This window comes from Hylobates moloch, unplaced genomic scaffold, assembly GCF_009828535.3.
Source record: "Hylobates moloch isolate HMO894 unplaced genomic scaffold, HMol_V3 SCAFFOLD_1, whole genome shotgun sequence".
Taxonomy (NCBI): domain Eukaryota; kingdom Metazoa; phylum Chordata; class Mammalia; order Primates; family Hylobatidae; genus Hylobates; species Hylobates moloch.
In genome coordinates, this window is record NW_026652276.1 from 223906878 (window position 1) to 223924203 (window position 17326).

General features: G+C 42.6%; 1 gene segment (V, D, J or C); it reads right to left on the reverse strand.

Annotated features, from left to right (window-relative positions):
- Positions 1 to 7858: 7858 nt before the first annotated feature.
- LOC116812750 (T cell receptor beta variable 30-like) lies at positions 7859 to 8679 on the reverse strand. The segment is given in 2 exon segments: positions 7859 to 8265; positions 8634 to 8679. Coding segments are annotated over 2 exon segments (453 nt in total).
- Between the last annotated feature and the right edge of the window lie 8647 nt (positions 8680 to 17326).

Here is a 17326-nt window from a genome sequence, read left to right on the forward strand (position 1 = left end):
CTCCTTAGACCTGTGTGGAGGCAGCAGGCATATCCTTGTGGCTCCTCACAAAGGTAGGACAGGAGGATGAGCAGCCGAGGGAACAAGGAAGCACTTCAGAGAGAGCAGAGTTGTGGGGGCCAGAGGGCGCAGGCTAGGACTGGGATATTGGAGGATAGTGGTTTGTGTGGGCAGAGCTGTGAGGGGCTGAGCAGCTGTAGTACAAGATCAGAGTGGAGGTGGGGCGAGGGAAACACCTTGTAGAAGAAAGATGGTGTCTTGTTAGTTTGGTGGCCATCATCTTGGAAATGTGGAAAACGGAGGCATTAGCAGGTGGGAGGATGTGGGAGGAGTTTCTTGTTGGTACCCTAGAGTTTGCAATCAGACCAAGGTGAATGAATTCTCCTCTGGAGGATAAAAGGCCATGTGAATTTTACCCTTTCAGTCCAGGGGACTTGACAGAGATGGAGAGAGCTTCAAGCTCCATCTGGTCCTCCCAACACCCTCCTTGACCCAGGGCAGGTTCCTCTTCCCAAGTTTTTACAGCCATTTCCTTGTCTCTCTCAAACAACACCCCCAACATTCCACACGCATGCACTAGGAAGTGAATCTCTTCTGCCTCTACCTGCCTTTTTCTCTAGAATTGAAGTGGATTCTTCTGGGCCAATTCTGGGCATCCTCTCCATTCTTCCTCAGGTAACACTGAGAAAGGATGAGTTAGAGGTAGGGCAATCATATAACTTACTGTAAAAATTGAGATACCATTGAGAATGAAAGGGGCCACTAGCCACATGGGATGCTGGAACAAGAGGAGCAAACCAGGAATGGTCACAAGGCCCCTCCAGTGGAGAGTCTCTGAGGGAGTTTCTGGGTACAGCATTATTCCTGCAAAGGGAGGTACTAAAGGGACTCCACATCAACCTGGACTTGTTGACTGGTTCGAACCTCAGGGCTGACCTAAGCATCATCCTATGAAGAAACCATGTGGACAGAATACAGGGCAAGGCAGGGACAACAGCATCCTACACAGGTGACACCCAGTGCAGAGCAAAGCATGCTTACTTATTGAAAAGAGTTACAAGCAAAGCATCTCTGGAAGAATGTCCAGGATACCCCAAGTTCTCGCTGAACTTACCACAGGGTAGCTCTTAAAGAGAAGAACTTCACCTGTGATCTTTACAGATTTATTTGGGAAATTGGAAGAAAAAGGGGGTCATCCAACTGGTTGCATAATAAAATAACTTCTTTGTAGGGGAAATGGGATTCCCGTGAGCATCCCAGAGCTCCAGTCACCATCACTTTCTGAGAGAAAGAATCTTCCCATCAGCACCAGTATCCATAGAGATTTTCCTACTACTAGGCTCATTGCTGGGCTACATAAGGTTGGGGAGCAGGGATGGTCGGGAGCTGCTGGGACCATCCAAGAGGAAAATGCTTTTTCTCTCTCAAGGGAGTGATTTCATAGTAAGAGTTTGAGATAAGGGCAATGGATCCTAATAGATATTAAAGTCTCCATTTCCTTCTCTGAGCCATTTCCTCATTTTTCTTCTGTAGTGGCCCAGAAAGGAGGGGTGGAGATAGACTGACATCAGCCCCTAACAGTCTGTGTGACACACGGCCCCAAATGTCCTATACAGGACAATCTTTGTGAGGTTTCTCTGGTTATAAATGAATGCAGGAATGGAATATTGGTGCTTTGAGACCTCTATTGAAGCTACATAGTGAAAACAAAAATGTGTTTTTGCTTCTTCCTCAGATAACACTGAGCAAAGATGTCTAGCTGTATTTTCATTTAGGGGTGTTGGGAGATGCTGGTGGAGATCATGGGAATGGCTAAAACCCACAGGTGAACTCAGCTTTGCCATGGACCCATGAGTGAATCCATTTTCTGCTTCTCTATTGACATCTTAGACTCATTACCAGGTTCACTTTCACCGTGTCCTAGAAACTCCCCTGTGCTATATAAGAAGACTCATAGTACAGAATGGCATGAAGCATGGCCAACAGTTTTAATCACAATTCATTTCTATTGCTTGTGGCAAACTCCCATGGCTCCCAAAAACTGATTTCTGAGGCTTGGGACCCCATAACCTAAGACTTCACCCAACCCACCTAGACTCGAAACACAACATATTCCCTGCCTTATTCTAGGGTTGAATATTCTTTCCTCCTATCCAGAAGCCTTTCTTTTCTTGCTCTCTGTGTTTGTGAATTTGAAGTTCCTGGGTTCCTTAACATCCCTACATCTCTGCCTGTCCTTTTATTTTTTTTATTGTGGCAGAACTTGTGAATCATCTCCCTCCAACAGACATGACATTTTCTATTCACCATCCCCCTCTCCTACAGACTCATCTTCATGCCTTTCTCTCCCATCTCTATCCATAGTCTTTATCTCTGTTGCCGGTGGACTCCTGAGAGGGCTTCTTGGGGAATATGGGGCCCCAAAACTGAGTGAATGGCTTCTGTAGGTCAGCAAAAAGGATCTGAAAATGAACCTACACCTGTGACTATTTCCAATGGAATTTTATCAGCTTGCTCTGCAACGATCTCAACTGCCCTCTGTGAATATGAGCATTTAATCCACACAACATGTAAAGCTAATTCTCAGCTCATTTTGCCAACCTACAGTTGCTATTCACTTATCTCTGGGACCCCATATTCCCCCAAAAGCCCTCTCAGGTGTCTACATGCAACAGAGTGCTCATATCCTGGCAAGAACCCATAAATCTATGCAAGACAGAATCATTAGAAACTTTAAAACTTGAGTTTTCAGAATGGAAAAAAAGCATGTAGTGGATGGATGAAAACATTATCATAGCAAAGAAGATGTTTTAATGCAGAGACCTGGGTTTAAGCCTTACTTCTGCCATTTATCAACTATGTGACTCTGGGCAAGTGATCACCTCTGAGACTCAGTTTTCCTTTCTGTAAAATGAGCTCAATTACAAGCCCAACTTCATAAGATGGTTTTATCTAATTTAACCCACACAACATGTAAATCAATAGAACAATATCAGTAAGTATTAGGTGTTATTATAACTACTACCAACCTGAAGATTTTTTTCAGGCAAAACATTTTCAGTTTTCTCAATTTTGTTATTATAGGGCACAGTTTTGAGCACGTCCTACTTTCCATAGCCCAACCACTCCTTTCTGAAAACATTAAAGCTTGTTTTTATCCTTCTATCTTTTTAAAAATGTGTTGTACAGGACCTGGCCCAGCACCAGGTGGGTTCTGACCTACAAAGAGTAAAGGGGGAATTTTGCCTCCTCTTTCTCAACATCTTATACGTTAGTTGGTTCCATTAGGACAATTTATCTAGTTTTTGTACTCTCATCATCCCGTTGACTCACAGAGCTCACTTTGACTCACCCCCTGGGTGTTTTTTCACATATCCTTCTTTCACATATTCCCCTTTCTGTGTTCATATAGTTGGTTTTCTCTGTTTGGTGGGGGAGGAGGGAGAGAGAGAATGTTTATCATGTTTATTCAGCTTATCTCTCCAACCGATCAAGCTTCTGCAGGGTTCTAATTTTGTGATTAATTATATTTATCCTTCTATCCTCATGCCATCTCAGATACGATCATCTTGCCTGATTTATTATTATACAAGTGATTCATAAAATTTATAGCAAGATCACAGCTCAACATAGAGCCTACATTCCCCAAGCCTTGTCTGAAGTCCAGGAGCTGCTAAAACACAGAGAATTCGCTTCTGGTCCTCCTCTGGCCCCAGCTGCATGGCTCTGAACAACTCATTTTTATTCTCTGGGCTTATATGTCCTCCTCTGTGATATGAGGACATTGGGTAAAGTGATCTCTAAGAATCTTCAAACTCTGCTCTTCAGATTCTCTGATTCAAAGCCTGCAGTCTCTGAAGTACCAAGAGGATGGTAACTCAGAGAAGCTAAGCTCTTCCTGGCCTCAAATAATACATATCTGTAACATAGTCTCAGACAGTCTGATGGTGGAAGGGGACAGCATTGGCACTGGCACTGGAGTCCCACAGTTAGCAAGAGTCACCTGGAGCCCTGACACCTGTTCCCTGGCCCTCCTCCAGCAAAGAGGTCTAGGGCCATGAATGACAAGAAAATTGTGTTAAAAAGGAGAGTGGCCCTGAATCAAAAGGTAGGAAGTAATGAGACGTAAGTTGGGGTCTTTTAGGTAATAGCTGACAACTGGGGTAGGAATCGGGGTTCTGAGCCCAGTGCCGGCTGCCAGGCTGCTTATCTCTGAGTAACATCAGCACCAAGCCACAACAGCCACCTGCCCTAGCTCCATCTCTTAGAGTCACAACAGGATGTGGTTTGACATTTACTGGGTCCTGCATCTGGAGTGCCTGTGAAAGTCGCCCCTCCACCCACCCACCCACCTTCAGAGCATCATGAGAACCACACTCACCACATCCGGCACCCAACCCCTTCCTGTGCTGCTCTTTCTACCTGGGCCCCTGGTTAGCATCCTGGCAGTAGAAATAGTACTTCAGAGGGGAGGGGACGGGGTCTCTAGAGGGGAATCTAGGTATCCCAGATCCATGTGCAGGCCTCCCCTCCCCCAACACATCTTTACACCTGCTGGAGGTTATGCACAAGATCAAAGGCCACAGTGGGTACCATGAAGATAGTGGAGAATGAAAAACAGCTGCAATAACTGCTCTGACCCAGTTGGGATCCCTTCCGGTCCCACATCATTCAGGCAACTCTCTCTTCCCACCTGCCCCCCAGACTCCCTTCTACCTCCCTCCACATGTATCCTCCCACTTCCTTCCACTCATGTAACGAGAGGTGCTGATGAGTCACAGGAGAGGGAGCCCTAGATAACCAACAGACTGCAAAACGGACAGTCCCTGGATGTCTGAGCCAGTGTTTGTGCACTGCACTGACTGGCTCTTCGTAGTTTTATCCTCTAGTTGCTAAAGCCTGTAAGGTCTGTGTGATGAATATTTTCTAACACATCTTAGAAGAACATAATGCAAGACAGAATGAAAAACTAGAGAGGCAAAAACCCCCAAAGTAGGGAGTGGGAAATTACCAGGTATATAAACTTAGGTCAAGCCTGCTCTGCAGGAGCTCAAGGGATTGTAGCATTCTTATCCCAAACCACAGAATCCTGGGAAAAATAAGAAGTCGCCTAATTTTAATGTTACCAGCTTCCCAACCCCGGGCATTCCTCATCTTACTCAAGCTGCCCAGAGGCCCCAGGGTGACTCTCTATAAGTCCTGTGGGTGACTGAGATCTATTTAGAGGCGCAAGGGTATCTCCTTATAAGTCCCATAGGTGACTGAGATCTATTTAGAGGCACAAGGGTATCTCCTTATAAGTCCCGTGGGTGGCTGAGATGTATGTGAAGCATCTTGGAGAGAGTGTCTCTGGCCACCAGCATGTGGCCTTGAATCTTCCATGTGCAACTGGCCAGGGAAGGAGATATACGGAAATAGTCATCCTGGCACATCTGCAAAATCAGATGCAAATCCTGGAAGCTCTGAAAAGAGACAGTCTCATCTCATTAAAGGGGCAAGTGAGTTTGATGAATTCTTGACAAAAGATGGCATGTCTGAACAGGATCGGTCATGCTAAACTGCTTTCCTTTGTCCCCTGGAATTATAATGACTGTGGATTTCTGAGTCCTAGATGGTATGGAAACAGTTATGGGAATGAATAGTCATGCATGAATAAGAGCAGATAACATGGAGGATGTTAAGTTGTTCTGGTGAATTTAGGTGGCTTTCAAGCCTCTCCTTCAATGCTCACCTGTCTCTAGGATGCTCTGTGCAGTGATGAGGACTTTTTTTTCTTCAGATTCTCTAAAACTTACAATATTCACATAGACCTGCACATTTCTACACAAACTGACTCTCCTGCTTGCAATGTCATTTTGCTTATATAACTATTAGCCTCCTAAAGAGCTAAACCTAGCTACAATTTTATGTCCTTTGTGAGGTTTTCCAGAATTTTTGCAGTATATTACAGGAAGGAAACATCTGCCTCAAGTCTCTACGAATTCTACTTGACTAGTGGTGATTGCCTGAGACATTTCTCTGTTAAGGAGGATTCTGAAGCTGTATAAATACAGAATCAGCATCTGAATAGGCACAGCATAGGGTTCAAATTTCATGGTTTTGCTATGCAAGCATGTTTAGCATTTTAAATATTAATATTTATTACATACTTGTAGTTTATGATTTGAAATTTTTTAATTAAGTCTTCCTCTTGGGTAAGTTGTAATGAAAATAATCTTGTAAGCTCAAGGAGCGGAAAATAATACCTGTTGAAAATTAGAGCCTGTAATAGGGCTTTATCAACACCATCTCATTTAATACACTTGACAATTCAATGAGGCAAGTTTTATAGGTGGGGAAAAACTTGAAAGCTAGTAAGATTAAATAACTAGGTCAAGTTCATAACAACTAGCAAATTTAGACTAAAAAAATCAAGTGCTTTGACTAAATCATGCTGTGACTATGCCCAACACCATCTCGAGTATATTTTATTTTTCTTTTTAATCCTCAAAATGGCTCACTGTGTCCAGCACATAATAGCTGCTTAATACATAGGTGATCCTTAAAGTTCAGTAGGGACCCTTGGGCATTATTCCATACGTTCTTGACCACTCTGTGTCTACATCTCAGATTTTCCACTTCAGATTAAATGATACTAGAAATATGCACGTGTCTGGATTGATCTAGGTTAAATGATGCCCGGAATGGAGTATTTTAAGACATCTTGTGCCCCCTTGTGGAGGGGAAGGGAAATTAGAAAGAAAATCTTTTTAAGAACAAGGACTAGGGAGGGATGGGGATGAGGAAGGAAGCTCAGTTGCCAAGGTAACCATCGAATCTCTTCCCAGCCATCCACATCAGCCCTTTCCTCTCCTTCATTTCCATCCAAGTGATTTCTCTTTTTTAAAGCTCAACCATTACACACACAGTCCTCTTCTTCCGTATCTCTTGGATCACCATCTGTCCGTCTTTGCTACAAAGGAAGGGAAGGGCTACAAGATAGTACAGCAGGACATTTTTTAAAACCTAAAACATCATCAAAATTTCTAAGTGCATGTTTATTTTTATTTTTATTTTTATTTTTGAGACAGAGTCTCGCTCTGTCACCCAGGCTAGAGTGCAGCGGCATGGTCTTGGCTCACTGCAACCTCCACCTCCCAGGTTCAAGTGATTCTCCTGCCTCAGCCTCCCAAGTAGCTAGTAATACAGATGCTTGCCACCACGCCCGGTTAATTTTTGTACTTTTAATAGAGACAGGTTTCACCACATTGGCCAGGCTGGTCTCAAACTCCTGACCTCAGGTGATCCTCCTGCCTCGGCCTCCCAAAGTGCTGGGATTACAGGCATGAGCTGCCACGTCCGGCCTAAGTGCATGTTACCTATACTAACAAAACCACACTTCTGCCTCGAATGAGAACAGTCTCCTGAACATCTTGCCTCTTTGCCTGACTCAAAGCCTCAGGTCTAAGCCTCCCCAGAATTTCTAGTCTCAGCAGAAAGATCAATGACAGGAGACTCTCCAGGTGATGAAATTAACCAATTAAGTAACCTGGGTTGGCATCCTCCCATTTGTTCACCAGCTCACCTCCTGCCACAGGTATATCCTATTTCTCTCAGCCATATATGCACAAACCCCCTCCCCAGGGCACACACAGAAGAATTTAGAAGACTAGAAAATCAGGCAAGGTATAGCACATCTTGAGGGCTGGAGTATGGTAGCCTAGGCCGGGACATCCATACATTGAGAACTTGACTGTGTGCAGGCAAATCACAGGTTCTGCAGACACACAATTTTTTGTTCTCCCTGAGAACTTAGTAGAGTCTTTTGTAGAATTCTAGCCTTATTCCATTGCTTTCACATTGGCCGGCAGTCAGAAACCTAGTTACAAATATCCTCCACCCGGCCCCTGGGTGAGGGCTCCTGGGGAGTATAGTTAGGGCTCAGGAGAGGGTGGGGTTTTTGCACAGATGTCTGCCCCACCCAGCTCAGTGTGACACTCCAGGCACAGAGATAGAAGCCAGAGTCACTGAGGAGGAGCTTCTTAGAACTCAGGATGAACTGCCGGTCCTGGGGCCTGGAGGCTGAGAGATTCTGGGGCACCTCAGAGCTGATCTGGTCAACACCAATGGAGTAGAAGAGCAGCTGGAGGCCCCTGCCTGCAGCCTGTCGGTACCAGTATAGGTTGGGGTTTGATGTTCCCTCCACAGTGCACTCCAGAGAGAGCGGGCTGCCCACAGGCTGCACCAGGGTTGCTGGCCATTGATGAATAGTCTGAGATCTGACCCCTGTGGGAAAGATAAAGTGCCATTTACAGAGGAGCACCCTAGCCTGGCTTGCCTTCCCCAGACAGAGGAGCAGCTCAAGCTCTTGCATGGCACAGGCACCTGGAATCCATCATGAGGAGTAGACTGGGGGAGCCAAGGATGCAAAGCGTCCCTGGGCCGGGGAAGACCAACAGAATAAACTCCTTCCCAGGAGATAGAGAGAACTAAGAATCATCAGATCACCCCTAAGGCTAAATTCCCATATCTGTTACAGACAGTCAAAGGAATAGACTCAAGAGTGTCAAACCAACAGCTCAGACTCTGCATTCACAGGATTGGGGTGAGGGTGAGGATGAGAAAAGAGGCTTGCTGGAGAGGACGGCACCCACCAAAGAAAGTGCCCAGGAGAAGGGCAAGGGGAGAGCAGAGCATCATCCAAGCCAGCCTTTCCTTCAGCTAGTCGGGGGGACAGACGCCTCTTCTGGGTCAGTGATGTGGTCAGGCTGCTCCCTCTGGGAGATCTGCTGCCAGAGCAGAGGAATCTTACCCCGTGAGCTGGGGAGGAAATGAGGCTAGTCTTCTTTTAAGAGTGTGGTGAATCACCCCCAGCCTCCCTGGGAACCAGCTATACTCTGAACTTGTTATCTTCTTTGCATTCCTGCTGACATCCTGGTATGTAAATCTATTTAATGACTCATTATTTACCTGTAAACTAGAGGTGACTCTCTAGCTCCCCCAGGAGACATCAGAAGCCTGGGAAAGCTTCAGAGAAACTGTGATACTGATAGAAGGATGAAAAAGGATTTAAGTTTATCTGAAATTGGAAACTAGAGCTAGACATGTTATCTGGGAGATGAAAGGATAGGGCTCAAGAGATTCAGGTATTTTGGGGTAATCAAAGCAGAAATACTCAGTTCTGAAGGCAGGAAGCTTCTATGACAGCCAAAGGGATCGCCTGAATAATCTTCATCCCTGGCAGACAGGTTTTGAGACCTGGACAGGCAGAATTAACTCCTGAACTGATCAAAGTTGGAATCTGTCCCACATGTCTCTAATGGCTCAACTAGATCTAATTTATCCTCTAAATGCAACATGAGTAATAGGAAACATCACAGAGCCCTGGAATCATATGGATTTGGGTTCATTTCGCAGCTCTGCTTCTTGCTGGCTTGGGAACTCTCAGGCAAACCCTGATTCTCAATTTTCTTATCTATAAAGTGAAAATAATGATGACAATATCTAAAAACTGTTGAAAGATGCATTTGCCTGGTGCACTGCGGGCAGGCACTCTTAAATGTGTTGGCTTTTTTTTTTTTTTTTTTTTTGACTCCATGTGTCTGCAGCAAAGATTGGGAGATTTACAATGGGATGGGGTGGAAGGTGGGGGCTGAAGGGAACACAGAGCCACAAAAAACACAGTCAAGCCACCAATTCATAATAGTAAGGATTCATAATAGCTAAGCATGGGACTCTGCTAGGCAGCTGCTAAAATATCATTCTGCTGAAATGGGACATAGGTCCTTGAGATGCCTGGAGGACACCAGCACACCCCTGGAAACTCCTCTTCCCTCTGTCTTTGCCATGCTCTATACTCTGAAGGATTCATATTCAGAACAATTACTCAGTTTGGGTTGGATGTGGTGGAATGGTTTGAGATGAGAACCCAGGAAAGAAAGCCGTAAAAGTGGCTGAACAGGGAGAATAAGCCTTAAGCAAATAAAGCATTTGTAATACTTTCTCATTTCATCAGGGGCTAGTGATGTCATATGTTTGTTGTTGTTGCTGATGCTACAGTAACACAATTCCAAGTTAATGTTGGGGTTCTTGCTTCTGACAGTTTCGGCTGTAGCACATTTTTTTGTTCGCATTTGAATACACCATATGTATAGGGGAATGTTTTGTTTTTTATCGTTTCTAAATGGAATTAATCCTCTTCTAACATTTATTTAAATGATAAATCAAGTGGTAAATGTAGTTTGCTTGCAGTGAACATTTGGAACATATGATGAAAAACAGCTATAGCCAACGCAAGAGCAGTTTTCATTGAACAGTTGTTCAATCTCAGTTTTTAATAAATCTAATAATATAATATCTGTGCATGTTAGGATTGCAGACAGGGAGGCCAAAATAAATATGTGCACAAATAGCCTACTCCTCCCTTTCTTTCCATTTCTGTGCTCTTTCCTCTTTGCTTTTGAAATTTTTAGTTAGTCCTGAGTGGGGATGGGGTGGAGAGAAAGTGGACAGGCCGTGGTGGGAGATACAGGGAGAAAGAATGAGAATTGCTCATGCTCTCCAGGGTACCGCATCATGTTTTCCTGTGGCTGGCAGTCTTTAACACCAGCATATCCTATGAGACCTGACTTCACTCATCAGCTGCAACAGCTCAGTGTCATTACCACATGTAGACAGCAATGCAATCCTCCTTCTTAGAGATGTTGCAGCAGATTGGAGGGTGAAGAGATGTATCAGTCAGATCAGAGTAACCAGCTGGCTCCTGGCTCCTGATCATTGTCACAGCTCAGTAGCTGGAAGCTCCTTCCATATGGCTGATGCCTGTAAAAAACTCTCCTCAGTCTCCATCCCCATCTGCAATACTGTTTAGTTATTCAATCATTTAAGTCATTCATGTATTGAAAAGAGGATGGGGATATGATCCCTCTGCTCTGTGGCAGTAGATCTACAAATGGGAGAGTCCTGGCCGCACATCTGGCCTAGGTCTGGAGGTGCCCTATGGAATTGAAAGCTGGCTGGAACTGTCATCTTAACATGTCCTGGTCATCTTAATGTGTCCACCTCTCTGGCAAGCCTCTTTTCAAATCTTTTTGTTACCATCTTCGGCTTTTTCCCTCCATACTAGATTCTTAATGAATCACTGCCAACAAGAGAAAGCTTTATACATGAAGAGAATGGCAATGAGAACTAACTCATCTTTTTAATTTTAAAACTGGTATATATTCCTATATAATAGGAATGGAAGATACTTACAAAGCCTATTTGTTCCTCTACAGAAGAGTTAAAAATTACCTGGGCTAATGGAAAGAAGGGAGAGTCAGCCAATTAGATGCTCCTGAATGCGCTGAACTGTGACTTACCTCTTCTTATCCACATCCTGATCAAGGAAAGGGATGAGAGAGAGATGGAGAGAGAAGAAACGGAAATTCAAAAGATTTGACAGCAGAGGAAAATTGTGCTTATTTCCAGAATGAGATGAACAAGGTCCTGGGTCCCTACATGTCATACTGGCTAGAGACTGGTAAGTAGAAATGACTTGTGGTCAGCAGAATAATGGCTCCCAAGGATGTCCACATTCTAATCCCCAGAATCTGTGCATGTGTTAGATTACATGGCAAAGGGGACTTAAGGTTGAAGATGGAATTCAGGTTTCTAATTGGATGTCCTTAAAACAGGGAGAGTAGTCAGAATTAATCAGGTGTGCCCCATACAATCACAAGCGTCCTTCAACATGGAAGAGGGAAGCAGAAGAGAGTCAAAGAAAGAGATGTGGACATGGAAGCAGGCAAGAGAGATGCCATGCTGCTGGCCCTGGAGGTAGAAGGAGGCATGAGCTAAGGAATGAAGGTGGCCTCTAGAAGCTAGAAAAGGCAAGGAAATGGGTTCTTTTCTAGAGCCCTCAGGGAAGAATGCAGCCTAGCTGACATGTTGATTTTAACTCGGTGAAACCTGTGTCAGACTTCAGAGTTATAGAACTGTAAGATAATAAGTTTGTGTGGTTTTCAGCCACTAAGTCTGTAGTAATTTATTAGAGCAGCAGTGGAAAAAATACATGTCTCTAGAATGCGTCTTAACAGAGGGACCTGAGGTAGTCTCCAAGAATCCCCAAAGATCTCAGGACAGATCAGTAATAGCCATTTTCTCATTCACAAGAAAACAGATTAACTGAGAGAAGCCATCAAGCCTGAAGAGGCATCGTGTTTGAAATGTGTAAGGCACGATGTACCTGCCATGGATCAACACAACCTGAAGGACAGACAGACACACCGAGGGTCAGGAGATACCAGTGAGGAGATACCAGTGAGGACAGGTGCTGATGACCATGCAAATGAGAGTCATGAAGGAAAGTTAAACGATGACCAAAGACCAAGTACCTTCCCCACAATGCTTTGATAAGCGCTTTTATAAGCACCCTGGAATTTAGACACCACCCAGGGAGAAAAGGAAAAGGAGAAAAGCATGAATTGTCTGAGAAACCCCTGAATTAATCAGGTATACCCCAATGCAACAGGGATCTAGATCTAGAATAATTTTAATTATAGAAAACAAAATTATATTTTACCCACCCATATTTGATGCCCATGAATTTCACATCTACCTTACATGCACATAAAACTCAAGCTTAGATAGATGGAAAACAGAAAATCAAGAAGTAATATTTGCCTTCTAATAACTTGTCTATTGGAGGAGGTAAAAGATAGAAAAGTAGTTCAGATGACAAATACTAAAAGAGTTAGGAACTTCTGCTTCCACTTATGATGAAGGAACTTGTACTCAATCTGTCCACTTTGTAATTTTCCTTGAGCTGCTGTAATAAAGTACCACAAACTGGGTGACTTAACAGAATTTATTGTCGCATGGTTCTGGAGCCTAGAAGTCTAAAATCAAGGTATCGACAGAGCTATGCTTCCCTGAAACCTGGAAGGAAATTCTTCCTTGCCTATTCCTAGCTTCTGGTGATTTGCTGGCAATTTTTTACATTCCTTAGCTTGCAGCTACATAACTTTAAACTCTGCCTTTGGCATTACATGGCATTTTCCCTGTGTGATTCTGTCTTCCCATGGCTGTCTTCTTACAAGTACATCAGTCATATTAGGAGTCCACAGTACTCCAGTATGACCTCATCTCAACTGGTCACACTTGCAATGACCCTATTTTCAAACAGAGTCACATTCTGAGGTACTGAGGGTTGGAATGTCAACATATCTTTTTCTGGGGGGATGGCGGGTATAATTCAATCCATTATACCCTCCAATAATAAACACCTAGAAAACTGGGCAATATACATGAGATAATTGTTTTCTAATATTGGACAATAGATGGCACAAACCTGTGATCCATAAGAGAAAGGAGACAAACGAGGTGCGTGCTGTGATCATTTCCGTTTTCTACCCAGAATTTCCTGGGTTACTGTACAAACAAGAGGGACCCAAGCAGAGCACGGCACCCTGAAATTCTTACTGAGCTGAGGACACAGCTCAGAGAAGAGGAGGCCATGCACGGAAAGCGCCCCACAATTTTCGTGCGGTCTCATTGAGTCTTTGAGTAAATACTAAGCTGGCAACCATTGGGTGAAACTCAACAGGGGCAGGCAAAGAATAAATACTGGGGAATTAACAACTGCTGGTGAACTACAGTATGAATAATTACTAGATCTTGGCCAAGGCTGAGAGAGATACAGCTCTGAGCCATCAGAATAGCTTTGTTGAATACCTGGAACATTTAACAGGTATCCCAGGAAGCCCATAACTTAGAGTAGGACTCAAATGGCATAGAATAAGTCTACCGTACATTAACCCTAACAAAGCTTAGAAGAGCCCTTGAAAGGAAAAGCAAACAAGTTGACCTGCAAGCAAGTCAACTGCCCACTAGAATAAAGGTCATCACTCTTTGAGAGAAGAAAACAAAATTCAGATAATAAAAAAGTAACATTCATAATGTTGAGCATCCAGTCAGAAATTATGGGATATACTTAGAAGCTGGAAAATGTGCCTATGCTAAGTAGTAATATTAGGCAATTGAAATCAACCCAGAAATGACAGAGATGGTGAATTAAAATAATGGGACTTATAAATGGCTAATATATTAAAATGGCTATTAAATATGTTCAAGGATTTATAGTAAAACACAACATAATGAAGAATGAAACAAACTATAAAAAAGCTAAATCGAACTTCTAGATCTGAAAAATATCTGAAATGAAAATTTTGCTAGATAAGCTTAAACTGGAGTAGACACTATAGGAGAAATTTCTATGCACATGAAATCAGGACAACAGAAACTGTCAAAACAAGACAGAGGAAAATAATGCTGAACAACTACAAAAACTGGAAGAGGTCTCAGGGAACTCTCAAACAATATCAAGCCACCTAGCACACATATCATTGGAGTCTTCAATATAGAGGAGAGAAAGTGGTGGCAGAAAACAATTATATTTAAAATAGTGGCCAAAATGTTTCATACATGATAAATAATATCCACCTACAGATCCAGGAAGCTTAGCAAAACCCAAGCAGGATAAGCCCAAAAAGTTTGTTTATGAAAGAGATTACTTTCAGGTACGAGGCTCAGTGTAACTTTCACATAAGAGACGGACTCTGAGATGGTCCTTGAGAAGTCATAGGGTTTTAGACTGGTAAAAATGACATTAAAAGGCAAGAAAGGATGAATGGTATGGAAATGACCAAAGGTACAGAGGCTGAAAGTGCAGGACATCAGTGAAGAATACTAAGAAGATGAACCTAAAGGGAGAGGAAGAGAATACTTGAAGATAGGTTACAGTAGAATTTCCTAAAGCTTACATGACCGTGTCTGAGGGAATTCTATGATGGGGTAACAAAGGCTGAATTTACCCTCGAACCTGAAACAATTAAAATGCACAAAATATATGAAACACTGGACAACAGATGGCTCAAGACCGTGATCCCTGAGGGAAGTGAAATGAATAAAGTGAACCCTGTGATGGCCTCAGTTTATAGCCTGGAGATCTTTTTCAGGCAGTATTATAGGGAGGAGAAGCCCAAACAGTGCCGGGCAGTCTCTCTGAGTTAAGGAGACTTGTGTTCAGGGTTTGAGGAGGCCAAAATGGCTACAATTCCAGGGAAGAGACCAGGGAGGAGAAAGCGGTGGGTGGGAAGAGCTCTGGAATGTACATTGCACTCCCAGTGACTCTTCAACTGCTCTGACCAGTGAGTACAAGAAAACAACCTGAGGCCAGGGAAAGACCACTCGATGTATCAAGCAGAACCATCTCAAAGTCCACACGGGGCCAGGAAAAGATGGTGCTTCCATCAACCAGAGTGGGAGACCTCCTAACACAGAGGGCATTGAGGAGAATTCTCAGACACGGATCACCCCAGTGAAGAGGGGCAAATTTGCTGTACACTAAAGGCTGTCCTAGATACAACTTACAAAGCTTCAAAGCAAGACTCAGAAATATCAAATTGTTTCTATATAATCTATCTGCATCACAAAATAAAGTCCCAAATTTATTTAAGGGATACAAATACTCCAGTAGCTAGAAACATAAAATTGGATATCTGATATCCAATTTTAAAAAGTCATATATGCAAAGAAAAAGAAAAATATGGGTCATAAGGAGGAGAAAAACACTCAATAGAAACAGATCCAGAAACGATATACATGATGGAGTTAGTAGACAAGGCTATTAAATATATATTCAATATGTTCGGCAGGATAGAAGAGAGTGTACCTATGTTAAGAAGAGACATGCAAGATTTAAAAAAGACTGAAAACTTCTTCCGATGCAAAATACAATGAATGCGATTTTATAATATACTGGATGGGATTAACAGCAGATTAGATATCTCAAGTCGAACTGAAAGATAAGGTAATGGAAATCACCTAGGATGAAAACAGAAAGAAACTGACTTAAAAAAAGTGAGCAGAGATCAGTGAGCTGTAGAACAGCATTAAGCAGCCTAATATTGAGAGTCTTATAAAACTGGAGGACTAATGCAGAAAAAAGAAATTGAATAACTAATAGCTGAAGCAGTTTTAAATTTAATGAAAAGGAAAAGCCACAGATTGAAGAAGTTTCGTGAACTCCAAGCACAAGTAACATGAAGAACACTTTAACAAGATATATTATCATTGGATTGTTTAAAACTAATAATTAAAGAAAAATATTGAAAAGCAGCCAGAGAATAAAAGACACACTATGTACAAATGAATACAGTTAAGAATGACTGCAGTCATCTCACTAGAAACAATTCAGGCAAAAGAGTGCGGAGAAACATCTTTAAATTACTTAAAGAAAAAAATCCTCTTAACCTAGTACTCTATATCCAGTGAAAATATCTTTCAAAAACATTGGCACAATAAACTTCTCAGACATACAAAAACTAAAATAATTCTTCGCCAGGAGACACACACACTATAAGAAATGTTAAAGGATGTCTTTCAGACAAAATGAAAAAAAGCCCAGATGGAATTGGTAAGCCAGCTCCCTGTGAGGGATAAAAAGGAAAAAGGGAAAAGCCTGGATTTATAGCATTTTGACCAATTTTATGAATATAAATATTCCCACCATGGCCAAATTCAAGCAAACAACGATTTTTAACAACTGGTTCACAGAATTTCTGGATATTTAACAACTGGGTCCTATGAGCTGATACAAACCAACTACAGACTATTACAGATAGAATATCATTAGTAAATATGTAATAAATATATAAAACAGTATTTGTGCCATTTTAAAAATCTCTTTAAAAATAATTGACTTTCTATCTCCAGTGAAAACAAAGTAAGGGACAAAATATATAAAGCACCAGTTTTCAAGACATTAGACATCAGGCAAGGAAGGACAAGAAAAAATGAGGTGAGTTTTATAATAAACCAAGCTTACCACCTTGAGACAATTTCTAGGCCATGGCACACAGAGGGGAAATCCAGGGGGAAACCATCAAACTCCTCGAGTCAAGGAGACACAGCTGAGAGGAGAATAAGGCAAGTAGAGTTCACAGGGCTGAGGATAGCAGAGGAGCGAGGTGGGCAAAGAGAGAATTCGTGAGGTCGTCAGAGGGCCCACCCTCAGTATACAGTAGGGTATTAACAAGAGCATGAGTGTCAAAAAACCACCTGAGATTGGGAAAATAACCACACAAAGGATTAAAGAAAACAGTAACTGAATTTCATGTAGGGCCAGGAACAGTGTATAGTTTCACCAGCCAAACTCAAAAACATTAAAATTCATGGGGCATTGGGACAAGAGTTCAGAAGTGTTTGGGCTCAGAAGTGGAGAATAATGATCTCTAAACTAAATGCTGCTCTGCTGTCATCTAACAAATGATTAAAGCCAGGTACAAAAGAATCAGATTATTTCAAG